The sequence below is a fragment of the Colossoma macropomum genome, unplaced genomic scaffold (genome assembly GCF_904425465.1).
Source record: "Colossoma macropomum unplaced genomic scaffold, Colossoma_macropomum, whole genome shotgun sequence".
NCBI lineage: Eukaryota > Metazoa > Chordata > Actinopteri > Characiformes > Serrasalmidae > Colossoma > Colossoma macropomum.
The window spans coordinates 45,652,073-45,678,982 of record NW_023494787.1 but is presented as its reverse complement, the minus strand read 5'-3'; the positions used below and the strand labels follow the sequence as shown (position 1 = coordinate 45,678,982).

Genomic DNA, 26,910 nt, shown 5'->3' with positions numbered 1-26,910 from the left:
TCATTTATTTAATTTCCAGTCAAGCCATTAAGTTCAAGTTATTCATTGTTCAGAAGATATTTCTGAGGAGATTAGATATAAGATTATCCACTTGCATGAGAAAGGAGAAAGTGATAGAACAGTAGTTTCCAAAAACTGGAGAAAATGGGGCTCCTAACAACCACCTGGAAAACCTGGTGGACACCAAAACTGCCTCCTTCAGATAAACAGCACTTAAAGCTTTCATCTTTGAGAGAGAGGAGAAAATCAAGCTGCTTCAGATCTGAAACATCCACAGGTGTTTCTGTCCATCCTTCCACTGTGAGAAGATGACTCAGCACTATGGGTCTGAAAGGATGTGTAGCTGTCAAGAAGCTTTTACTGAGAAAAGGAGACGGACATCTCAAACAAAGAAGCTGCTGGTGTTCTCAGAATAATGGACTGACCACCCCAGAGACCAGACCTCAACATCACTGAATGTGTTTGGAATTACTTCAGTCATGAGAAGCAAAACCAACTTCTAAGACTGAGCTTTGGAGAAATCTGCAGGAAACTGAAAGTGAGTCTCCTGAAAAGAATGGAAGCTATAATAAAGAAAAAATAGTGGACACATTTAAAAAAAATATATATATTTAGTTGTTGAGGCTTCTGCAAAATTTTCTGTTAAGTATGTATATGAATGTGTTTTTTTCCTGATGCTGGAAAATGAATAATTTGTACTAAATGGCTTTTTTGACTGGAATTTAAATAAATAAATGATTGTCAGTGAAATCACCTACACTAAGGTGCACTCAGCAATACCCAGTGCCAAGCGTGGGCTAAAGGGGTATAAAGCCCCCCAGCACTGAGCTGTGGAGCAGTGAAACAGCGTTTTCTGGAGTGATGGAGCTCCATCCAGTACCTTTGTGATGAATTGGAATGATCCAAAAGTAATCATCCAACATCAGTACCTGACCTCACTAATGCTCAATCAAATCCTCACAGCAATGTTCCAGCATATAGTGTCAAGAGCATCTCCAGTCATTTGTTGAGCATTGTGAGTTGTTTTGTATTCTAAGTCCTCTACTGGGACATTTTTAAACCAGTCTTCACCTTGAGAATGTCTTTTTTCTATATCAGGAAAAGGCCTGTGCAGATGACCTATTTTTTGCAGTGGCATTTATTTTGTCTGGAGAGGAAAACCTGGGCAGCAGGAGACTGTGTGCCTGTGTGACCCGGGGTTCCTCCGGCAGCATTGTGTCCGTTGGGCTGGGACGTGTCTGGGGAACTCCACGGGGAAGTAAACAATGCGATGGCACTTTAAGCAACAATAGAGGCAGAGAAAAACCTGTCGCTCTCACATATTAAGAGTGACTTTCTCCTGGGGATTGAGCCGCCTCCGCCTCACACAGACAGCTTTTCCTCTCTTTAATTCATTCAGCAGGCACGGGCGTGCTTCTTCACATACACAGACTGGGTTCTTTCCTCGTAATCTGGCCCTGTTCCAGGTCAGCGTACTACGCTAAGAAAAGTGCTGCTTTCGGTTAACTTGATTCAAATGTGTTTGTTATTTGCACATGAATAAAATACGTCAGAACATTTATTGGGCCAAAACCTGAAAGACGTGTTTGTGCACTTCTGTTTTATCCATGTGAAAATGAGGTATGTATTTGAATCGAAGTAAATTTAATGCATCAAGAGTAAACTGGTTGTGTTTTAATGGTGTTACAATGTTTGACGTCATTCAAAAGTTGGGAGTCACTGTTTTCAATAAGATAAGGCCAATTTGGTAGATGATACCATCATAACTTACAAACCTGGGTAACACTTTATTTGAAGGCTATTTACAAAAAGACATTATAACACATGCATAAGCATTGAATAACATATTTATAAAGACAGTTACAGCTATAATAATATAATACAATTATTTGAGTCTTTATGAAAAGCTTAAGCCATAAATAGCAAGATACCTTAAGCTGAAGTAAATGGCATTGTATTGACAAAAGGGTTTTGTACTTTAACTCATGTCGAACTATGCTTTATAACAGTGTTATAATCAGAACAAATGTCCATCACTTTAGTTTAAGGTCCCTTATATAAAAGCAATGTCATTTACCTCATAGAACATCTTATATCATCTTACGCTATCTAGCATAAGCTGGTCATAAATACTCAAATATTGCTTCATAAAAGTTGCTCAGTGCTTATGCATGTGTTATGTAGTCCCTATGTAGGTAGCCTTCAAATAAAAGTGCTACCCAAAGCCACATAACATAAGGGATGTAGTTATAATAAACGTTAATATCGAGAGTCATAAGAAAAATCAAGTTATGTCGAATCTTAAGGTAGACAACATGACAAGAAATAAGTATAAATAGACAATTACAGTATTATATGTCATATCGTGTTCCCACAATTCTTCAAACCTTTTGCTGTTCGTAATATTTTAATATTTCATAGTTATGTTTAAATATGTTTACGTTATTATTGTCAAATAACAGTTAGTTCCAACGCCACAATCTGATTGGTTGAGAAGTTCTACCACATATTTCTTCACAATAGCTCAATTCAGCTGAGCACTGGTTGCTAAGTAACAACTCACTTTACTCTACAGCTAAGTTACTTTTATCACATACAAAAACAGAAATGGACACACTAGACAACCATATGATAAAACCTGACCTTCAGCCTGTTTGGTCAGGTTCTGAAGCAGAGCGTAACCACAGACCTGCATCAAAATCCAGACTTCTTGTTGCCACCAAGTGAGCTTTTCTGCTGTGAGGGAGCAAACTGGAATTAGCCAGAAACAAACAACGTGCTTTTTAGCAAACAAGATGAGCTGTGGAATGATACAAAACAACATTCAGGTTAATCAGGCAAACATTGGAAAAGCTGAGCTGAACTTCATATTGTGAGAGTTCTGTAACCCTGTCTGCAAAAGGGAACTACTTTTTGTGGCAGAGGGAAAAAAGCACAGTTGATACAATGTTCAGGGCTTCTTTGCTTTACTTTTTTCTTTATTTTTCTGCAATAAAGAAAAAATAAAACACGTGAGGTTGTGCATTACCATGAATAACATCACGGCTGTGATGATCAGCTGTACTCGTCTTCAGCTCATGCCTGCGACCGAATCACAGCTGTCATGTTATTCACGATAAGATGCTCCCTCTTATATTCTTACTTAAATATAGAAAAACAAAAATAAAATCACAAGTGATCAAAAATCAGCATATGTATTGGCACTTTTTGTTTGTGCTGGGCTCTTGGCCTGGTGTGTGCTGGAGAGTGATGAGTGTATGTGTGTTATGGTGACGTTGTGCTGTTAGTATTTCCACTTCACTAAGTCTTGACTAAAGAACGAGTGGGCAGAGTTAGATGGAAAAATGTTATTTTGCTACGCTATTTACCGGAGATGGAGGGAGTGGACAAGTCCCCCGGGTGGGGCAAAGGTGTTGCAATCACCAACTGACTGCTTGATGTTGTTTTTTTTAGTTGGCTCTTTCTGTGGCATTTTTAGGAATTCCCCATGACACAGATTGGATCAGAGACTCTGGAAAAGCTTCTGTAGGAGCAACAGCAGCTATGATGAAACATGACTAACCAGCTGGGTTTGGCCTACAGGAGTCCAACTCACAGAGCCTTATATAAAAACAAATGCAGTTTTGGTCACTTTTCATTGCTGAAGAATGATGACACCAATCCAGTATTTACTGAAAGTCAAAATGACGCAACATTTGGCGTGTCCATTTGCCTTAATCCCAGCTTAAACTGTGTCCAGCATCGATTTTACGAGTTTCTACAGAAACTAGGCATCCACCTTATTCCAGCTTTCTTTCTGAGCAACAGAGGGTTTGTTGAGATGCTTTTCAGATGTCCCTAAAGACGTCCAATTGGGTCAAAAAAGAATTTCTCAGACAGCTGAAATATGTCGCTGTTGTTGGAACAAAACCTCATATTTCCAAAATTATAACTTTACAAGAGAGAGGAAAACATACTTTACTTTTAATGTAAGTCAATAGAACCAGACTTTTTAAACAGTAATTTTGGGCCTTTTCCCGTTTCTTTTGGTCCATTCATCATGAAATTTACGCACAGTGTAAAGGGCAACAGGCATTTTCAGATTATGCCAATAACTGAAAAACGACAAAAATGGAGATACAAGGTTTTGTTCTGACAACAGCGTTATCATGCTATATAATGTGTTCCTTTAAATCATTATTTTAAATAATGCGTGTGGGCTCTTTCTCCAGGCCCCTAGGTATGTGTAATGAAAGTAATCCAATAAAATATTTTTCCCTTAACTCTGTTATCAGATTAACTAGAACACTGTTGGCTCTCTGTGTGTGAAACATGATTCTCTGTTGAGCTGCTAGCGAGCAGTGAGGACTGAAAGGGGGGAGAGGGGAGAATTGCCTGCTGTGAAAACAATTTGAGCCAAGGTAAAATGGAAAGCTGCAGCTTTTTTCTTATCTGCCCTCAGTAAAAAATAGCGTGTCATAAATAACACAATAGAAAAAACGTTTTATAAATATTGACTTGCTTGCTTGGCTATGAAGATGAAAATCCAGTTTGCTTACAGTTTCATAATTCATACACATATCCAAAATAGAATCCATAAACAATCCTGAAGGAAGAAATGAAGGGCTTTCAAAACAGATTCAATAATGGATTCTTAAATAGTAATCTGAGATTTTTCACAAATTCTTTTCTTTTAGATAAATGTAGAAATAGTGTTTGGTAAAAGACTCAGAGCTTTGTATTCTACTTTATTTGCTCCATTTCAATATAAAAGTCACACCCTCTTCTGCTTTTACTGTCATTCAGGTTTGTCATGTCAGGCTTACTTTTGATTGTACCAAATGAAAACTGGCCTTATGCTGATAATGTGTCGAGGCCTAAATACATCAGATTATTTATCAGTGAAATAACTGGTACAGATTTTTCTTTCATGTCTTTTTGCTTATTTGTTCGTACAGCTGAAGCGGAGGTGAGCGTCAGTTTGATCAGATTAGGATGTTGTGAGTGACTACACTGGGACTGACAAAGACTGCACTGGTTTGTGATTGTAAAGGACAAGTTCACAAAATCAGAAACTTCATTTCTGTCATCACTGCATTTTTAAACAGTGTCAATACTGGAACATTTCTGAATAGCTGGTTTGCTTTGCTAGGTAACAATGCATATTTTAAATTCTCTCGCTGCTCTATTACAGTTAAAAACAGCCTGATGGACACACCCAAGTGCATTGTTTGCACAGGGTGTTATATATTCAGGACTGTGCATAGTTGTAGGTAAAAGGTTTATCTGGGCATTATACATTTGTTTGCTCAAAAAACATTAGACCAAATGGCATTAATACAGTGTCAAATTTAATACATTAATACATATATTCATATTTGTGTAATACTTTTCATATGGCACTGTATGTATACATGCACTACCTTTCAAATGTTTTCAATAACATAAAGTAATAAAAAATAATGAATATTGTGTTGTAGAATCATGTATGATCATCATATTTTTCTAATATTCTATAGATTTCAAACAATTTGTAGGAAGCTGTAAAAATGAATAAATTACGAATGATGAACAGAGCTGTAGATGATCCTGCTGAAAAAGCTCAAGAAAGAACTTTAAAAATAAGTACCCATGTTAAATAACTTAAAATGAATATCCATGTTATTAAAATAACATCCATTTATTTATTAAAAAAGGCAGCAAGCACATCACGCAAATTCTCTGATTTCAAATTACTATAAATACATCATTAGAGTTTATTATTTAATAATATTTACCTTTTTTATTGCCATATGTTCTTGTTGTTCACAAGATAATTTAAGTTATGAGATCTAATTTCAGTCTACGCTTTATAGGTTATTAATTAACAACATTTGTTATATGGCAACTGATACACAGCAATATGCAAAAGTTTAGGCACCCTGGTCAAATGATATGTTTTCTTTGATTTTTGAGTGAACATATGTTAACATGTCCCCTTCCGAGAATGTCTACACATTTTAATGCACAGTTACACTTTTTGCTGAATTTAAATTTTCTATTTTTTTTAAAGATGTTAAACTCAGCAAATAAATAGAAATTGTGCACTAAAATTAGCAGAAAAATTAAGTACTCAAATTTGAAAATGTAATTTGACCAGGTGTTCAAACTTTTGCAAACACCTGTTTATGTATTTTAAAGTCGTTCTAGTTTATTAAAATATTCTGGTATCTTTGAAAGACAGTGCGTGGTGTATTGATATTTATGGCATTCACCTTTTTAAAATCAAAGAAAACTTAATTAACTGTCAAAATAATCAGTACATTTCTTGATTACTGATACAGTGGACACTGATGGCCTTAATTTAGCGTGCAGGATGCTGTCTGTTTTCTCTAACAGCAACAGCACTTGCCCAAGCTTCTGTAATGCTAAGGAAAAAAGCTGTGTTGGAGATGGCAGTGCATGGGGACGAAAGGAGCCAGAAAGCAGAGAGAAATGTCATGAAGAGGAAGAACTGGAGTATGTTTTCTGAAAGCCTGTGTTCATTCATTCTCTGAATCAATAGAGTGGCTGATTAGACAGTGGAGAACGGCTTAGTGAGGCAATCACTCAACTGGTGTTTGAAGATATCAGAGCACAAAAAGAGAGCGAAAGAAAAAAGAATTTGAGAGTGAAAAAAGGGGGAGAGAGATAAGGGAGGACTGAGAGAGCGAGATAAAGAGGAGCGAGGGAGCTTGGGGGGAGAAGGATGAAGGCAGACAGCTGTGTTTTTGTGCTGCTATTTTGAGCGGCTAGCCGCTGCTCCACTCCCCTGGTTTGGCCCGGCCTATTTCTGTCCTGGGCTGGCCCTGTTGCTATTCCTGGCACCTGGGAGCGAGGGAGCGCGAGAGAGAGAGAGAGAGGGAGGGAGGGAGGGAGGGAGGGAGGGTGAGAGAGAGAGAGGGAGAGAGAAGTGGCGTACATTCACATGGTAATGATGGGGCGAGAGAGAGAGGCAGAGGCAGAGAGAGAGAGTGCTGCATGAGAGCTGTATGAGTGGATACAGTGCTGTGCTGTATGAGTGAGAGTGCAGGAGGCATTGCTTCAGCTGGGGCTCAGGAAAAGAGAAAGATAGCTCTGAAATAGCAGTTTTTACCTCTTTTTTCACCCACTTGATGTGTGGAACTGGCCGGCTAAAAGGCACCCACTAAAACGGTTGACATTTTTTGGTGGCTGAAACACTCTGTAGTGGAAGGACCGAGGCAAGAGGAGAAGGGAGCGCGAGCGAAAGGGTGAAAGAGAGCGAGGAAGAGGACTGGGTCGCCTTGAGAATGCTGCAGACCATCTATGAGAGCGACACCCGCATCCCCGCTGAGTGGCTGAGGACCATACTGGACACTCATAGCATCTCCAGCACTGTGATTGGCTCAGGTACCTGTGTGAATAAGCCTAGATCAGGAGAGTCCAGCGCAGTTTGGTGCTGAAACATACTCGATTCAACTCAGGAGTTCACCAGACTGTGCTGGACTAAGCTGGAGTCCAGCTATTTGCTTCCGTTTCTCACCCTCTGCTTTGGTCTCCTTGTATCTGTTTGACAAATTGACAAAAGCTTAGAATTGAAAATCACTTGTCATACAGTCGTATGCAAACGTTTGAGCGTCCTCAGTCAGATTGCATGTTCTGTTGATTTTCTACATTTTCTCTACGCAGGAACAAACTTAAAAATGTAATTTTTATATGCAGATACTATACTGGTAAAAAAAAACAAAATATGTGCCTTAACTTTTGCACAGGCCACAGTTTATGTTTTATTTTTGTTGTCCAAAATGTGAATTTGAGCAAGTAGACAGTAATTGTGCATTAAAATGTGCAGAATCGTGTTCTCTGTAGAGGATGTTTTATCTTATTTACACTTAGAAAATCAGCAACACATGACATTTGACCAGGGGTGCTCAAACTTTTGCATACAACTGTATTAATACTTATTCTTAATACTTAACATTACTGAGTCACATATGCCAATTAATGCTATAAATATACACAGAATAATAGCTAAGCTCACAGTTTTGCACAATATTCTATACTGTTCAAAAGTCAGAGACCACCATTTTTGACCACGCTTATGTCTTTAATTTCCAGTCATATCAGTCCAGTACAGGTTAGTCAAGAAAAACACAGAAAACATATATTTAACAGGAAATTAAATAGAAGCCTCAACAGCTTAACATACATTTCTCATAATTTACTGTGTCCACTCTTTGGCTTTATTAGCTTCCATTCTTTTCAGACTCACTTTCAAGTGTTCAAAGAAATCTGCAAGGATTTTTCCACACCTCCAAAGTTCAGTCTTAGAAGTTGGTTGCATTTTTTGCTTTTCACAGTCCACGCACATTCAGTGATATTGAGGTCTGGACTTTGGGGTGGTCAGTCCATTGTTCCGCTTCTTTGTTTGATGTGTCTGTCTCCTTTTCTCAGTGAGGTTCTTCTTGAACAGCTACACATCCTTTCAGACCCATAGCGCTGAGTCGTCTTCTCACAGTGGAAGGATGGATGTGGATGTTTCAGATCTGAAGCAGCTTGATTTTCTCCTCTCTCTCAAAGATGAAAGCTTTAAGTGCTGTTTATCTGATGGGGACAGTTTTGGTGGTCTACTAGATCTTTTTGAACTCTAGTTTCCTTTTGCAAATCTCCTAAGAAATATGGCCTGAAATGAATAGCTTGTGCATACCTGCCTGTTTTGACTGGTAATGAAATAAATGAAGGGCACTGTACTTGCAGAGTACTGTATGAATGTGACTGCAGTATTATTCACAGATGCTGTAAATAGGTTTCCCAGAATAAACAGAATAAGTAGCAGAATGAATAGAGTACACAGTACTGCATAGTCCAAATTATGGACACAGTGGTAGTATAGGAATAATTGCACTTAAGATAAGTTAACTGAACTATAATTATGCAATTACATTAAATTACCTGCCTTGAGATTTTCTAATATGAAGCATTCTTGAGGCGCCATGTTCTATTTTTTAATATGTTGTCTATTATTAGTTATTTGAAAGCTGTGAAGTTGAACAGCACTAGCATGTTAAAAACGTTTGTACATCTGAAGCTGAAGTCTACATTGTTGAAAACATTGAATGATTCCAAGCTTATAAGTGGACCTGATCGATGCAGCAACAGTATACGCTCATTTGCATATGCATAGTCATATGTATAAAAGCTTGAACACCCCTGGTCAATGTACATGTTTTGTTGAATTTATAAGTGAAAATAAGTTAAATGTGCAATTACACAATTAAGTTAACCCCCCAAAATGGCCACCAGCAGGCCCAAAGTTTTATTACACACTCCTATAACCTAAGAATAGGTCAGCTAGTTTGCATTGAAGTCCCTGTAGTTACTGAGTAATAAGACTTAGTATGTAATAAATGCGGGATTTTAAGGGGTTAACCTCGTTGTCTGTGGGAAACAGACTTAAATTGCAGATTTTAGTGCACAATTTCTATTTATTTGAAGAGTTAAGCATTTTGGGAAAAAATAAAACATAAATATTTTGCACACAGCACATTTTTTGTCATTTTTTCACCCTATGTGTAAATTTAGGAAATAATCAGTAATTGTGCATTAAATTGTGCAGAAGTATGTTCTCTGTAGAGGATGTGTTATGATGTTATTTCACTTAGAAAATTAACAAAAACCAGAACAAAACAAACACAACTGTAGGTCTGCAGTGCACAGGTATGCGCGTGTCTTTCCGTGGTTGATAGGAAGGATGTAGCAAGCATGTGTTTGCGTTGTGGTGACGTGGGCTTGTCGTCTGATGTATTGTCTCGGTGCATTTGTGGTTTAAGAACGTGCTTGTTTTGGTGTATTCCTTAACGCGGTTATTAGTAAGCTCATCTCCGTTCATTGTTATGGATTCTTTCATGTTGCGTATACTATGTGCTAATAGGAGGTCACATTTCTTCACTGGCTGCTTGTAAAAGCTGTCACATTTGAGAAAGGACGTCTCTGTGGTCCAAAGATTCCTAAAAACATATCGTCCCTTGCAGCAATATGCACCATACACAGCTCATTAGGCCAGTCAGAGCCAAATCAGCAGCCGTCTTTTGAGAGTTGTGTTAAGGGAACTGTGCTGTATATTCTGAACATGCAATTTATCAGAGCACATCTGACCCCACCTCAACATACTCAGCCCAAGGGCACCAATTTATCACATCACATATAGACCAATGCTGTTGCTGTTCTAGGATCAGATTTTAGATTACATACTGTGGCTAAAAATAAGTTACACGGACGAGGAGACACTCATTTTGGATCTGCATTTGGATGTGCTTAAAGCATCTGGGCTCAAATGCAAATAACTAAACTACTGTCACTTTTGTCGTGCTAATAACTCATTATTTTATATACAGTAATAAATTGGGCTGTGTAAACTATGTGCCAAAAGATGTTTTAGATATACGACATGTAAAAGATTTAAAAATGAAAGAAGAATTTCACTAATTCAAAGTTCCAGTGTAAACCAATGGTTGAGATGTAAACAAAGTCATTGGTTTGAGTGGTTTGGTGTGAAATGGTGCATTATAGAGAAATTTACTGACTCTTTTCTTTCCAAAGATTTCTTTGCAATGGTGGTGATAGTAACCAGGAGTCACAGTGAAAATATATTGCCATTTTATTTGCTATAACGAATGAGCAGAGAACCTACACGTGTTTTCTATGTATCTATGTATGTGTTGGTAATGGTTGATAGCGGTTATCTCCAATCTTTCATGAAACAATGTCTCAGGAATCAGGTAGCATATTAATAACTACTTTGCATAATAACTTGGGATGAGTCTGAATTTTCAAATATTCAAATAGTCACTAAAGTCATTTATTCTTATAAGAACCGTGAAATGTTTATACAGTCATATGTATAAACTAGAGGGTAGTGAAGAGGCTGCGTCTTACATTTTGGTCAAGGTTTCTTATCTGTTTAGTCCAAAAACGGAAACATTGAAAGACTACTGTCGCCGGCTAAAGGCAACCGCACACCAGATGAGAAACTCCGTGCTGCACTGGCAGAGTCTGTGATGTTGGGTAGCAGATAAGTACAAAGCACAAGTATAGCACATAGGAAGCGTTGTGGAAAAGCACCAATCAAGCTCAAACCCATATTTCATTCTGCTTGTATAAATTTAAAGAGATAAAACTTTCAACATTGCTCAGTACATTTATCAGGTGCCATCAGCTAATTAACTCTTCACAAACTTTTAACTTCCAGCCAAAAGTTATGAGGTGAAATACAATGTTGCTAGGCCAGGAGTCGGCAACATGGGGCCCCGGAGTAATTACACAGTTTTACTGCCCCCCTGTGGCTCCACAGCAGAATTAGATTTTTATGCTTTAGCAATAAATACTATTAAAGGCTGGAACTAACGTGTAACCGCTAATTCACCAACCTTTAACCCTGAAGATCGACGAGAACATTGCTGGTCACATAGCAACTCAGACAACAATCTTGCCTAGCTAGTAGCTAACAAAATGGCAAAGAAGAGAAAGACTCAAAATGAACATTGATGATTTAGAGACGAATGAATGGACTCATTTGCATGTATATGCACTCCAGCTGGATTCAGGATATGTTTAATCTGCAACGATAAACTGTCAAACACTAAAAAGTCGAACATTGAGAGACGTTTTACAAGAAACCGTTCTAGTGGAAAAGTTTCCTGCTGCAGATGCGAGAAAAGTGGCTATAAAGCTAGCTGAGCTAAAGGTTAAAGCAGATCAAAGTAAGCCTGTGTTTTTGTTCATTAGTATATTATTATATTTTTAGCTTGTATTAACACATTAGCTTTACAACTTTACAGCCAAGCTGTTAAAATGTTAAACCAATAAAAGTTGGTTTCCCAAAGTGGTTTGATTTTTGTTGAAATGGGACAAAATGGCATTTGGGATGCCGACCCCTGCACTAGGCTAATTACGCTAGCTAAGGTGAAAATTAAAATTTGTTTGTTTTTCTTAAGCACTTCACATTGTTTGCCTTTGTTAGTGTACATTTCAAGTCTCATTTCATCTACTGTGGATTTGTGATCTAGGTCTGGGTTTAATATAGTACAGTTACAGTGAAATGTTGGTCACAGTCTCCTATGTATCTGGCGTATTATAGCCTGTTGGGGTATTATTCTAATTTGCACATCACTTGTCGTAACTTTCTGTGAGGTAGCTTTTAGAGTCATTTTGCATCTCGCTGCTGTCGAAACAAAACCTCATATCTCCATTTTTGTTGTTTTTCAGTTTTTGACATAATTTGAAAATGTCTGTTGCCCTTTACACTGTGTGTAAATTTAATGGTGAATGGACAAACAGAAATGGCCCAAAATGACTTGGAAATATGTTTGGTTCCATTGACTTACATTAAAAGTAAAGTATGTTTTTTTCATTCTCCTGTAAAGTTACCTTTTTGGAGATACAAGGTTTTGTTCCAACAGCAGCGACCTGGTTCCTGTCACCACCACTGTGAACAGTTCTGGCTGTAGTTTCTCAAGCATTTCACACCAAACCACTCTAAATGACTTTGTTTACATCTTAACCATTTTAATTATGCGGGAATTTTGGAACATCTGTGAAATTCTCCTTTTAAATAATAAATAAAATACCATTATTTTCAATAATTTTTTTGTCACTTTGGAAATGAGGCATTCTGGATATTCATTTTATTGTAACTTTATACTTGATCTCGTACAGTCTGCAAAAGATTTGTTGTTTTTCTGAGTGTAAATAAGTTACACATCCCCTACAGAGAACACACTTCTGCATATTTTAATACACAATTACGGTTTATTTGCTGAATTTATTTGACTTACAATGTGGCCTGTGTAAAAGTTATGGCACTTTTTTTTACATTAGATGTTTTCTTTTTTCCAGTATGTTAAACTCAGCAAATATGTAGAAGTTGTGCACTAAAATTTGCCAAAAGATGCTATATTTAAGTGTTTTCCCAGTACTCCCAGCACAGTTTGGTGATTTTTCTGCTCTTACATAGCTGATTCAACTCGCCAGTTAATGACCATGTTTGGTGGGTGCGTTTGAGCAGGAACGTCACAAAGCTATGCTGGACTAAAGGCCCTCCAGGACTGGAGTTTAATACCGAAGATGTTCATGAATATTTACAGTCATATGCAAAGGTCACAAAGAACACCCTTGGACAGATGACCTGTTTTAATGAGAGAAGATATGCTAATACGTTCTCTACAGAGCACTTGAACTGAAATATGATATTTTTCTGCTCAATTTTTTTTTGCACAAAACATAAAAAAAAACATAAATGTATCGTAACTTTTACACAGGCCACATTTTATGTTGTTTGTTTTTAATAATTCAGTAAATAATCAGTAATTGTGCATTAAAATGTTCATTGTGTTCTCTGTAGAGGATGTGTTCACTTTTTTCACTTAGAAAATCAACGAAACATCATTTGACCAGGGTGCCTAAATATTTGCACACAACTGTACATATCAGTGTAACAGCCTTCAGGTCTCAGGCGAACGACGTTAGTTTTACTGGGTCAAACCGTCGAACCTTGGCCAGGAGATCTCATGTGACTCCTTGCCTGTCAGTTGATGCAGAACATTTCAATTTAAAAAATGTCATCCAGCGTTTCCATTTTTAGCCTGGCTGTTTTGCAACGCGGGCAGAGGGATTCTGTTTATTTTAGATCTATCTGTTTCTCATCAGCTCTGACTCACTCTGGCCACCGAGCGACTTCTCAGAGTTCTCATGCATCTGAGGAGGGTGAGTCAGTGCCTGTAGCTGCATCTGACCAGGCCACAGTACACAACTCGCTGCTCAGAGGATAAGAGGCTCGCAGTCTGAGAGACGAGTGGAAATAATGGCTCTCGATGCTGATGAATAAAAGATGGAGGTCGAGACGTGGCTGAGCGGGTCCCTGACACTGCTGAGAACAGCGCTCGCCCACAGATCTGGTGTTTTCCATTATCGTAATTATTCCACACATTATACAAGACCGAGCTGGCTGTTTCTGTAAAGCAGATTCAGATTGGGTTTCGTTTGAGGTCAGTTGTTTTTGGCAGGCAGATCTGCATTCTCCCATAGGGACTTGACCAGCGGGGACACGGACACATGAGACCCTGTTTGGAGAAAAAAAAATGCAGAAAAATCTCCAGGGAGTGTTCAAACTGCTAGCATCATTTCACTACTGTATATCTTTAGCCTTGTCCAGTGTGTGTGTTCATCATGGTCTGCGGAATGCATTTTTAAAGGGGAATTTCCAGTGATATTTCTAAATATCTGCATGATTAAATGGTTGAGATGTAACCAAAGCCATTCCTAAGTATTTGTCATGAAATGCTTTGTTTTAGAGAAGTTAGAGGCAGAATTGTTCACAGTCATAGTGACAGGAACTAGACGTCTGAGGCATTGAATAAGGATGCATAATGATATCACAATCATATCAATATCGGCAGATATGTATCCGTATATATACATAGGCATGTGTAGATTTGACTCATATTTTAAAGCAATATTTGTTGATGTATTTATTATATTATTCTCCAGAAGAATCTCACAGAATGTTGTGCTACTGTGGCAAAATGTGGCATTTTATTAATTTAACTGTATTTGTAACCCTATAGAAATAAATATTAGATTTCTCCATAATGCTAGTGCAGGTGGATCAACTCCCAATTTCAACATTTTATAAATGTTTATATATTGGTATTGGCCAATATGATGAAAAATATCAGATGTTGGCAACGGCCATCGGTTCCTGTATCAGTGCATCCCTAGTGTTTATAGTACCTCACATAAAGCTATTAGATGTAATGGTTAAGAATATGCTGCCTATTGCCTCAGATGTTGTTTTGTGATAGTTTTGAGAAAAGATTTTGCCCTAAAACATACTTTTTTAACCACCCATACTGGATGGTACATGCAGGGTGTTGTGAGGCGAAATAGTGTATCAAACAAGTATTTTATCCAAATCTAATTACATATAAAACTCAGAAGACGTGTAGATTCACTGGTGGTTTTGGATAGTAAATAAAATAGGTATTTTTGCATAGTAGATATCATGACCCCTGGTTCCATTCACCACCACTGTAAAGAAGAGAGTCACTAAGTTTCTCTACAGTTAGTCATTCATAGCAAACCTCTCTGTACGACTTTGTTTACATCTTAACAATTGAGTTGTACTGAAATTTTGAAAAGCTGGTGGAATTCCCCTTAAACAGCTTGATATTAATGCAACTGAATGAGTACGCTGACAAAATAATGTAATTTACATGATTCAAATACATAGAATTTGTATTATAATAGAGCTGCTTAAAGGGAAATTCCACCAACTTTTCAAATTTCTTTACAACTCAACTATAACATGTCAGCAAAGCCATTCAGAGTCACTTGACTTGGTATATGTAACATTGGTATCAAGTCAAGTCAAGTGGGCCTTATTGTCATTTCCCAATATAAGCTATACATTGGAACCATATGTTGTACTTCAGGCCTTATAGTACAACAAACAGCAGCAGTACATGACACAGGTCTATATAAAGAGCAGATACAGGACAGTGTGAAACGATGGATATGGATTTCATACAGTGATACACTACTGACACATGAAAAAATAGGCCCACAGAGCTTTTCTAGTGGCTTTAAAGGTAGTGACCAGGTCAGTCTGACAGGTTACAGACTGGCGTGATTGGCATGCTGTTTACCTCTCTCTGCCTTGCCAGAGCACGAGGGCCAGTTGAATATTCTGGCCCCTTAGCGTTTAGGCGCGGCTATTCTTGGCCTCGTTATTTCGGGCTTAAGGCATTAGGGGGCTAAGATTAGCCTCGGTTATCATTCCGTCTGAGTTAACTCCTAATAAAACCACCCACCGGAAGGCTTTATTTATAAACCTCACTCATCCTGCACTGCTGCACTTTCCACAGAATGCCACCTTCATCCACCGTATGGAAACATCCTTTGTGGTTCCTTTCTTTTTTGTTGGGGGGGGGGGGTGTCAGATATAATGCAGAGTTATAGTATTTGTCGTAGGAAAGCAGAATGCTGGAATGTTCCGTGGTTTGTGACCCAGTGTTGAAGAGGCTGACCCACCTGCCCACAGTCGCGCAATGCCCTTCCCCTTTAGCTGTCATTTTGTTATGATTGGAACAGATGCTGGATGCTATTAGTAGTGATTGACACTTTAGAGCGTGTTGTGCTTCTGTTTTGGTGGGCAGTGCTTTTTGTGGAGGGTGTATTTTGGGGAGAGGGGCCCCAAGGAGTCAGAGTGACTAGCGCGCGTTTCACAACACACACTTTTAGTTTGGCCTCTGAGGGGGTGCCAAGAGAATCGGATGCACTTGGCTCTCAGCTCGCCGTCAGTCACCTATGACAAGCACTATAAAAATAAAGGCTGCATTTATTAGATAATATACATAGGACAGATATACAGTGCTGTGCAAAAGTGCAAAGGACTGTAGTCCATCTGTTTGTCTGCATACTTTGTTAGACCCCTTTTACCCTGTTCTTCAGTGGTCAGGACCCCCACAGGGCCCCCACAGAGCAGGTACTATTTGGGTGGTGGCTCATTCTCAGCACTGCAGTAACACTGACGTGGTGGTGGTGTGTTAGTGTGTGTTGTGCTGGTATGAGTGGATCAGACACAGCAGTGGTGCTGGAGTTTTTAAACACTGTGTCCACTCACTGTCCACTCTATTAGACCCTCCTACCTTGTTGGTCCACCTTGTAGATGTAAAGTCAGAGACGATAGCTCATCTGTTGCTGCACAGTTTGTGTTGGTCATCCTCTAGTCCTTCATCAGTGGTCACAGGACACTGTTGGCTGGATGTTTTTGGTTCTCAGTCCAGCAGTGACACTGAGGTGTTTAAAAACTCCAGCAGCACTGCTGTCCCAAATAATACTTGTTCTGTGGTGGACCTGTGGGGGTCCTGACCACCGAAGAACAGGGTAAAAGGGGGCTAACAAAGTACACAGAGAAACAGATGGACTACAGTCTGTAACTGTAGAACTACAAAGTGCAGCTATATAGTAAGTGGAGCTGATAAAATGGACAATGAGCGTAGAAACAAGGAGGAGTTTCTAATAAAGTGCTCAGTGAGTGAACATATTTCATATATAGTATATAAATATATTATAACTCTCACTGATCAAATAGCTATTTGTAATCATTTTATGTCAAGGTATTACTAAAATAGATAGTTATCATTTATTATTTAATGAAATTTAGTATTTTAATGTTATTATAACTTTGTCTTGGCCCCAAGATACAGTTGTATGCAAATGTTTGGTGCCCTGGTCAAATTTTGCTGATTTTCCTAAGTGAAAAGTCTCTAAGAGACTCATCCTCTACAGAGAACACACCTCTGCATATTATAAAGCACAATTACTGTTTATTTGCTGAATTTAACATATTAGAAAATCAGCAAAACATATAATTTGACCAGGGGTCAATTTGACACTTCAGTCTATACAGAGATAAATTTAATGCAAAATTACTGTTTATTTGCTGAATTTAACATATTGGGGAAAAAGTAGAAATCATACACTAAAATTTGCAGAAAAATTCCATATTTGAGTGTGTTCTCTGTGGAGGATACGTTAACTTATTTCCACTAAAATAAGCAAAACATATAATTTGACTGGGGCACTGGGACTTTTGTATATGACTGCACTTGTGAAAAAAACATCAGTTTACATTTTAGTGTCTAGTTTACAACATTTCAATCCTTACAGTTCAGATTGTGTGTGATTTGTCTTTATTTAGATTTTTTTGAGGATGAACATTGTTCATCATGTCTGGATGGCACCTTGAGTGTGTGTGTTGAATGTGCGTGTGGGTGTGTGAATTCTTGAAGAACAAGTGTGAAGAGAGAAGCGAATGTATGACTTTCTGTAGTGTTTTATGCGTGGAGGTGTTGAGTGTGTCTAGAACTGTACAGTCTGTTTAGCAGCACACATTCAGGCCATGTTTACAGTGTGTTTGTACATGCATATAATGTGCTCATATTTTGGAACAAGTCCAAATCAATCTCTCATCGAGCACACGCTCCCTGACGGCCGCCATCCCACACACACCAAACGGCCGTGTTTTTTTTCTGCCGTTTTCGTTCACGCGTGTAAAAATAGTTGAACTGCATCTCGTACATGACAGTCACATGGTCGTCTGTCTTTAGATTGAGCTTAAAAAAGATTTCAGTCGCTGGTCAGAATATCTTTATGTGCTTTCGCTCCCAGCAGCTCCAGATAGCACCAGTCAGGCAGGGTATTTTTGTAGGATTAGTTAGTGCTGTAGCACTTAAATCCAGACTAAAGGTGTTTTTTTCTAAAGTCTCAGACTTGGTCTTGATTTGAGCTTGAAGCTGTTGGGTTTGGTCACGTTTGGATGTTATTTCTCGAATTATCAGGCATAAGATTCGGTCAAGAGACACGTTTAAACATTTTAAACATTTAACAGACGTGACCCCTGCTTTAGTTTTTCTCTTTAATTTATTCTTAACTACTTTCACTACCTTATATTGTTTTCTATCATGAGTCACCCATTCAGCACCGAGGCTCACAAGGCCTGCGCTCGTGAGAAAACAGGACATAAACAGAGGATCGATCCAGTAAAGCTCCTTTAAGTGCAGTCAAAAATAAGTTTGATTTGTTTGGCCAAAAATATTGTTACATTTTATGTTCACTATGATCTGTGTACCATGTTCTCTGTGCAGAAGTGGAGGTTTAGTATTAAGAAGGTGAAGCTGAAATCTCACTATATTAGCACAGCAAGAGAACAGTGCGGTATGGAGAGTTCATACAGGCTAAGAAACATTTGGGATGCTGTTTAAAAGATACGAAAAGATTAGATAATCCTTAATTAGTCCTAGAACTGGGAAATTCACGGTGCTACAGCAACAAAGTGATAGCAAAGCCCTTAGGAAAAGAAGTTTTAAGAAGAGAATTAACAAACAGGGTATTAACCTTATTAATTACTTAACAAGGTTATAGTTTGTTACTTATTACCATATATACAATACATATAATACTAACGATAAAAATATAAACTCTGGTATTATTCGACAAATAAATATGAAGCAATTTTTGACAATTGATTATTTCATTATAGAATATTATTTTATATTGTTTTATTTTTTATTTACGTGATTATGGACTGGTTCAGTTTCTGACAGTATTTTTTTGGACTCAGGTTGGCTTTGGACTCAAAACATGATGATATTTCTTCAGACAGAATTGTCCCAGGCTGGGTCGTGTTGGGTCAGGTTCGGACAGAAAATTCTTTATTTAGGCTGTATTCAGGTTTGGCCCAAATTTTAGGCCTGAGTTAAGCTCTAGTCTTGACTGAGACCAACTACTTTACAAATAAAAATATACTTTTGTGTTTTTTTCTGTTAAATGTGACCAACATGCACCAGTGGCAAAGCTAGAATTTCATTTTCAGAGCGCGGGTTATAGTTTGAGGGGGCCAGCTAGCAAACATTAAGGCCCAGAGATGTCCAGTATAGCACTAAGGCCCAGAAACTTAACTATAAGTAATTGTTAGAAAGGTAACACTTTACTGTAGGGTGCTGTTCATAAGGCAACATGACATCTACATAAGCATGTCATGACAACTGACATAACCCTACAGAACTGTTTATAAATGCTTATTCCAGTAAGCGTCGCTATAAAGGTTGCATTTGCCAATTTTGATCAAAGTCAGCTAAAGTAGCCTTTATGACAGATGATGCCTTTTGTAATAAGCATTTATAAACAGTTATGTAGGGTTATGTCAGTTGTAAGGACAAACTTATGTAGTCATGTAGCCTTATGAACAGCACCCTACAGTAAAGTGTTGCCCATTACTATAACAGCTGGCAGCTCATTACGACAAGTAAAGAGCTAATTAACTGGAGCTCTGCCTGTTACAGCACTAGGCACTGATATCTACTGCAAACAGTTGAAGATACTGATGTTCTTGATGTTTTTTCACAGTATTGAACTTTATCTTCTTTACAATGGTCAAGGATTCGCTAGCTAGGTGAGTAACGTATTGGAACTATCGCAGCTTCACTAAATTCTCGCTATCAGGAGGAGCAGTGGCACGTTAATGTTAGCGTCTTTTTTTGCCCTATTGTGCGACTGATGATGACCTTACGTTTTGTAAGATTTCCTTTGCCTTTTTCTCGTAATAGTCGGAAGTCTTGGGGGAGCTGGCTTCTAACAGGGCCCCCTAGCTTCCCCAAGGCTCAGGCCAAGGCTACTTAGGCAACTCAATACCAGATCATTGCGTCAGTTTGTGTTTAACGTAGTTGGTTAGCATTAGCTTGATTGGCTTAATTCAGACATCGAACAGCCAGAAACTCAGAAATTGTCGTCTGAAACATTAAGAAAACTTTTCACATCAGGCTAAATTTAGAAATGGACTGCTGGACTCTGAACTTTTAGTGCATGCCACAGTTGTGTTTGTAAGTAGAAGAGGAGACATTTTATTACGATTTGAATTTGATGGAAAGTTATTATTGTGTATTTTGGGATGACATTCATTTTATGATTACTGTACTGTATCAAACTCAGACCAAAAATCTGAAGTAGTTGATAAAAGGTATTAAATTTACAGCAGCCAATCTAAAGTCTTTAAGATATACAGAAAATTGCTGGTTGTCTGTTTCCGCCTCAGCTAACGGCTAACGTTAGTGTTCCTTGCCTAGCTACGTGTTCTCCTCATATCCTTTAGCTTGGAAATGGTGAGTTTGTGACAAGTTGGTTAGCTGATACTAAATGTGATAAACTCACTAAATTATGGTGTGAAATGAGCTTGAATCTGATGTTGATCTGTGCTTCTCTGAAGCGCTTCCTATGTGGTTTAGCTGTGCTCTGAACTGCCTGCTCTGGTCTAGTCCTGTGTGCGGTAGCCTTTAGCCGGCTGCAGTAGTCTGTCTGTACGACCCTCTTTAGACTTAACGGGTTAGAAACTCTGATCAAAATGTAAAACTCAGGCTCTTCTCCGCCCTCTGGTGGAGCATAGAGTTCAGACTCATTGCTCTGAAATATGAGAACATGTAATGTTAGTGAGCAGCTTATTTGCTCATCAAAAATGTTAGTTTGCTATTTGATTTTTTCCTTGAAGTCCTTCATGACTGGAACATTGTGTCAATTTCTAATATTGAAACAAATGAAAAGAGTCAGATGTGCAGACTCAAACCTGTCAATACAGAATATATTTAATGCAAATGTAACACATTACATAACAGTGTAATTAATTATGTAATTATGTCACTTCAGTTAAGTATTATAGCAAAATGAAAGCAATAGACAAAGAAATGTGGGCTGGAAGCAGTTAAAGACTAGTTAAGGCCTCGAAGAGGATTTAAGCTTTTTAAAATCTTGGTCCGCTTTAGAACCACACTTGACTAGTATTAGTATTTGTGCTTGTCTGGACTCAACAAAGGTGGTCTTGACTACAGCCCAATGTAATTAGCTCTAATGGTCTTGAGATTGTTTAGAACCATTAGTGTGTGTGATGTACTGAAATCTGTGTCACAAACTCGTTACATCACTGAAAGTTGTGCATTTGCTATTTCAAGCAGCGGTGAGACCCCAGTGAAACTTTGACTAAATGGGAGGTTTTCATTGTTCATTTGCTTTGCAGGCACTTAAGCTTGCTTTGCACTGCTTTCTGCCGTCTCCGCCACCCACATGCTCTTCACTTGCGTAAGACTTTATATGAGCTGAGTAGTTTAAAAGATTTGGCTTTTATCAAATATGCACAGGTTTATAAATAACCATTCTATTATGTCAGTCTGCTTACTGCTCTCTTACTGAGCTGCTTTGTGATATTTTCAGGATATGCACTACACACTGACGGTCCAGGGGTCAACACATCAGGGTCAGCGTTGTGGCATCGTTTGTAGTTTTCTAACATTTTCTAATTCTAAATCAGGGCATTTTCAAAGGCCTGTTTAGTGACACTTATAAGTTGCCATAAGTTGTCATAACAAATTATGCTCAGTAATGTAACAATGTCATGTTGCTATTAGCAGTAATTGTCATGGCAAACACACTTAAAAAAGATGGTTCTTCAAGGGTTCTTTAGTAAAGAACATGGTTCTATATAGAACCATGGACACTCAAAGAACCCTTTGCATGATTAAATGGTTCTTTGCATATTCTTCACATTGGTGGAGAATATGTTGTCTACGGTTCTATAAAGAACCTTTTTGAAAGGGGTTCTATATAGCACCAAAAAGTGTTCTTTCATACAGGCTTGACATCCTCACAATAGAAGAACCCTTTTTGGTGCTATATAGAACCCTTTTCAAAAAGGTTCTGTACAGAATCATCCACAGCACATTCTTTATCAATCTGAAGAACCGTTTCACCATGCAAAGAACCATTTAAAGATGCAAAGCATTCTTTAGGTGTTCATGGTTCTATATAGAACCATTGTCTCTACTAAAGAACCCTTGGAGAACCTTTTTCTAAGAGTTTATGCCATAAAGTTTAATGTGTCGACAGCTTATGTCTCATGGTTCGCTAAGTGTACTCTTGTTAGCTGTCATGGTCTGAATGGTTATGACATCTGTCATAACAACGCCGCTAATGGAAATTTGACATTGTTATATCACTGGACACAAACTATCATAACTACTAATGACATGTTTAAGCCAGAGTTGTGCTATATTACGTAGCACGTTATAAGTGAAGTGTTACCACACAATTCTTACACAACAGTGTCACAAAACAGACTGTCAGCCTTTTTAACTTGAAAATGGATTATTTTTTAATGCCATTTATAAATAATGTGGCCCCCAGTAGGTTAAACTGTTATGTAACTTGTAAAAACACACTGCATGAAGCTCATATCCTGTGTTTTTCTTATGTTTTAATTTTTCCCCCGAGGTATGCTTGTAACAGTTTTGTGGGTTTATGCCCCAAAAATAGTCATAATGGACATTCACATGACTATTTTCCATCCTCTCTATATCTCTTAGAATTCAGCTGTTTTTGTTTCTGTGCCTTTGAGGGTGATACACCGATCAGGCATAACATTATGACCACCTCCTTGTTCCTACGCTCATTGTTCATTTTATCAGTTTTTAAACACTGTGTCCACTCACTGTCCACTCTAAAAACTCCAGCAGCACTGCTGTGTCTGATCCACTCAGACCAGCACAACACACTAACACTGGAGTTTTTAAACACCTCAGTGTCACTGCTGGACTGAGAATTGTCCACCAACCAAAAATATCCAGCCAACAACGTCCTGTGGGCAGCGTCCTGTGACCACTGATGAAGGACTAGAGGATGACCAACACAAACTGTGCAGCAGCAGATGAGCTATCGTCTCTGACTTTACATCCACAAGGTGGACCAACAAGGTAGGAGTGTCTAATAGAGTGGACAGTGAGTGGATACAGTCTTTAAAAATTCTGCTGTGTCTGGTCCACTCAGACCAGCGCAACACTCACTAACACACCACCACCACATCAGTGTTACTGCAGTGTTGAGAATGATCCACCACCCAAATAGTACCTGACCACTGAAGAACAGGGTAAAGGGGGGCTAACAAAGTATGCAGACAAACAGATGGACTACAGTCTGTAACTGTAGAACTACAAAGTACACCTATATAGTAAGTGGAGCTGATAAAATGGACAATGATCACAGAAACAAGTAGGTGGTCATAATATTATGCCTGATCAGTGTATATGTAAATGAGCTCTGTTCTGATTGGCTGCCCTGTATTGTGCCTTATTCAGACAGCATTCCAGGCTGAAACACTCCTTATAACTTTAATGTGAATGAGTGGGTCTAAACTGCTATAGGTTGGGTAGGTGGATATATGTAAATGCATGTAAATGGATTTGGGTGAGCACAAAAAAAAAATGAATTCAAAATGAACTGAACTGTATTGAACACTTAACACATGAACCTTCAACATTGTTTACCTACTGTATCAAACTCTTATTTCAAAGAAGTAAAATTTCCATGATACGGGCCCTTTAAGACAAAATAAATGCTGAATCTGTTTAAATGGGTCACTGCTCATATATCAGGGTGTATAAAATCACAGATAACGGCAGTAAAAATTAAAACTCTTTAATTATCAAACTAAAAGCCACAGCGTTTTCTTTCCCGACCTCCCAGTGCTTCACCCAGTTATGCTAAGCCTCCCTCCTCATTTGGCATAAAGGTGTTTCCTCCTGTAATTATTCTGAATGTCTTTCACCTGTGAGGGCTTTTAAAAGCGGAGTCTACATCCTGTTTCTCCTGTTTCCTTGATATGAAGGCCACGTTGTCCGCAATGCCATAACCATTTCAGCATGATAATTAAAGAGTTTTCAAATGGAGCGTTTGCGGTGCGTTTTTTGCTGCTTTGTGATTTATGTGTTTTTCTGAAGGCAGCACCTCGACTGTGTGGGTCCATTTTTCGTTTTTTTTTTTTCAGAAAATCAGGAGAAATTTCTTTAAAGGGCCCACATCATGGGAGACCATATGTATTTATTTATTTTTTAAATAAAAACATTTTTGTATGTAAACATGGTTAAAGTACCATTCACTCCCTAATTCATATAGTTCAAGTAAACTGCAGAAACAGCCTGTTTTTGTCATTTGTGTCATTTACATATGTCCTTTTTAGCACCTCCCATTTACGTTAAAGTTGAAAGGAATGTTTCAGTCCTGACTGCCTTTTGAATCAGGCACAATACAGGGCAGTCAAACGGAACAGAGGGGAATTACATACAGTCAGGTCTGTAATTGTTTGGATGTCAACAGTGTACCACAACATATTGGATTTTAACCCCTTAAATGGCCAGGGCCCACTAGCAGGCCCAAAGTTTTATTACATGCTTCTATAACATATTAACACCTCAGTCAGTTTGCACTGAAGTCCATGTAGTTGCTGAATAATAAGCCTGAATAATAAGCCTGAAATTTTAAGGGGTTAAATTAAATGTGTGCAAACTACTGACTTTTAGCTTTAGTTTGATGGTACTTACATTCAAACCAGGTGAATGGTGTAGGGATTACAAAGTAATTGGAGAGACTAACATATTCATAAATTAAATTGTCTCTTTTAAAGTGTAGTTGCAAATACTTTGCAGTCAATGGTTGCCCAAACACAGACATCACTAGATTCTGGGTTTCTTCCCTGTAAACGCATTTCAGGCCTTTACTGCACCTACTGTCAGTTCCTGCTTGTTCTTGGTGTATTTATCTTCAGTTTTGCCTTCACTAAGTGAAATCCATGCTCAGTTGGATTGAGGTCAGGTGACTGACTTGGCCATTGTATTCTACTTCTATGCCTTAAAAAGTCTTGGTTTGTTCTCACAGTATGTTTTGGGTTATCGTCCATTTGCACTATGAAGTGCCGCCCAACGGGTTTTGAAGCATTTGCCTGAATCTGAGCAGATAACACAGCCGTATACACTTCATCCTGCTGCTTTTGTCAGCAATTACATCATCACTAAATTCAAGGGAAGTGCTGTAACACTACCTCCACCATGCTAAACAGATGAGCTGGTGTGCTTTGGTTCATGTGTGGTTCCTTTGCTTCTCCATACTTTTGTTTTCCCATCTGTCTGGTACAAGCTGATCTTTGTTTTATAAGTTTTTCCAGAACTGTGCAGACATTTTTAGACCTTTTTGCAAGCTCTAATCTGGTCTTCTTATTTTTTAAAGCTTACCAATAGTTTACATCTTGCGGTAAACCCCCTGTATTTACTTTGTTGAAGTCGTCTCTTGACTGTTGACATAGATATGCAGACCTCCTGCAGGGTTTTCTTGATCTGACCAACTACTGTGAAGGTTTTTTTCTTCACCAGAGAGAGAATTCACCACAGTGATTGTTTTCAGTGCTCTTCTGGGCCCTTTGGTGTTTCTGAGCTCACTAGTGCATTCTTTTTTAAGGAATATACTAAATAGTTGTTTAGTCACAATTTATGATTTATAATTCATTTATTATTTACACCGATCAGGCATAACATTATGAACCATATTGTTTCTGCGCTCATTGTCCATTTTATCAGCTCCACTTACTCTATAGGTGCACTTTGTAGTTCTACAGTTACAGACTGTAGTCCATCTGTTTCTCTGCATACTTTGTTAGCCCCCTTTTACCCTGTTCTTCAGTGGTCAGGACCCCCATGGACCCTCACAGAGCAGGTAATATTTGGGTGGTGGATCATTTTCAACACTGCAGTAACACTGACGTGGTGGTGGTGTGTTAGTGAGTGTTGCGCTGGTCTGAGTAGATCAGACACAGCAGAATTTTTAAACACTGTGTCCACTCACTGTCCACTCTGATAGACACTCGTACCTTGTTGGTCCACCTTGTAGATGTAAAGTCAGAGACGATAGCTCATCTGCTGCTGCACAGTTTGTGTTGGTCATCCTCTAGTCCTTCATCAGTGGTCACAGGACGCTGTTGGCTGGATATTTTTGGTTGGTGGACTATTCTCAGTCCAGCAGTGACACTGAGGTGTTTAAAAACTCCTGCAGCTCTGCTGTGTCTGATCCACTCAGACCAGCACAACACACAATAGCACACCACGTCAGTGTTACTGTAGTGTTGAGAATGATCCACCACCCAAATAGTACCTGCTCTGTGAGGGTCCCTGGGGGTCCTGACCACTGAAGAACAGGGTAAAAGGGGGCTAACAAAGTATGCAGAGAAACAGATGGACTACAGTCTGTAACTGTAGAACTACAAAGTGCACCTATACAGTAAGTGGAGCTGATAAAATGGCCAATGAGCGTAGAAACAAGTTCATAATGTTATGCCTGATCGGTGTATAATTATTGGGGGGGGTGTAATTCCTACACAGTTCACTCGAATTAGATGTAACACTGAAAATCTACACTTTAAGCTCATATTGAAGTCCAGTATGCTGTGCTAGACAACTAAAATAGCAATAACTTAGTCAAGTTTTTGTGGACATGACTGTTTAAATCCAAGGACTAAAAAGAGGTTGTAAA

The 26,910-nt window shown here is 38.5% G+C and overlaps 1 protein-coding gene across 1 annotated transcript in view; it reads left to right on the top strand.

The window, feature by feature from the left end:
* The first annotated feature begins 6,895 nt into the window (after positions 1-6,895).
* Positions 6,896-26,910, top strand: part of LOC118806169 (histone deacetylase 9-B) — a 64,033-nt gene continuing 44,018 nt past the window's right edge. Inside the window, exon 1 of the mRNA XM_036567555.1 lies at positions 6,896-7,368. Coding sequence (XP_036423448.1) covers positions 7,269-7,368 — 100 coding nt within the window. The 5' untranslated portion in view covers positions 6,896-7,268. The remainder of the gene's footprint in view (positions 7,369-26,910) is intronic.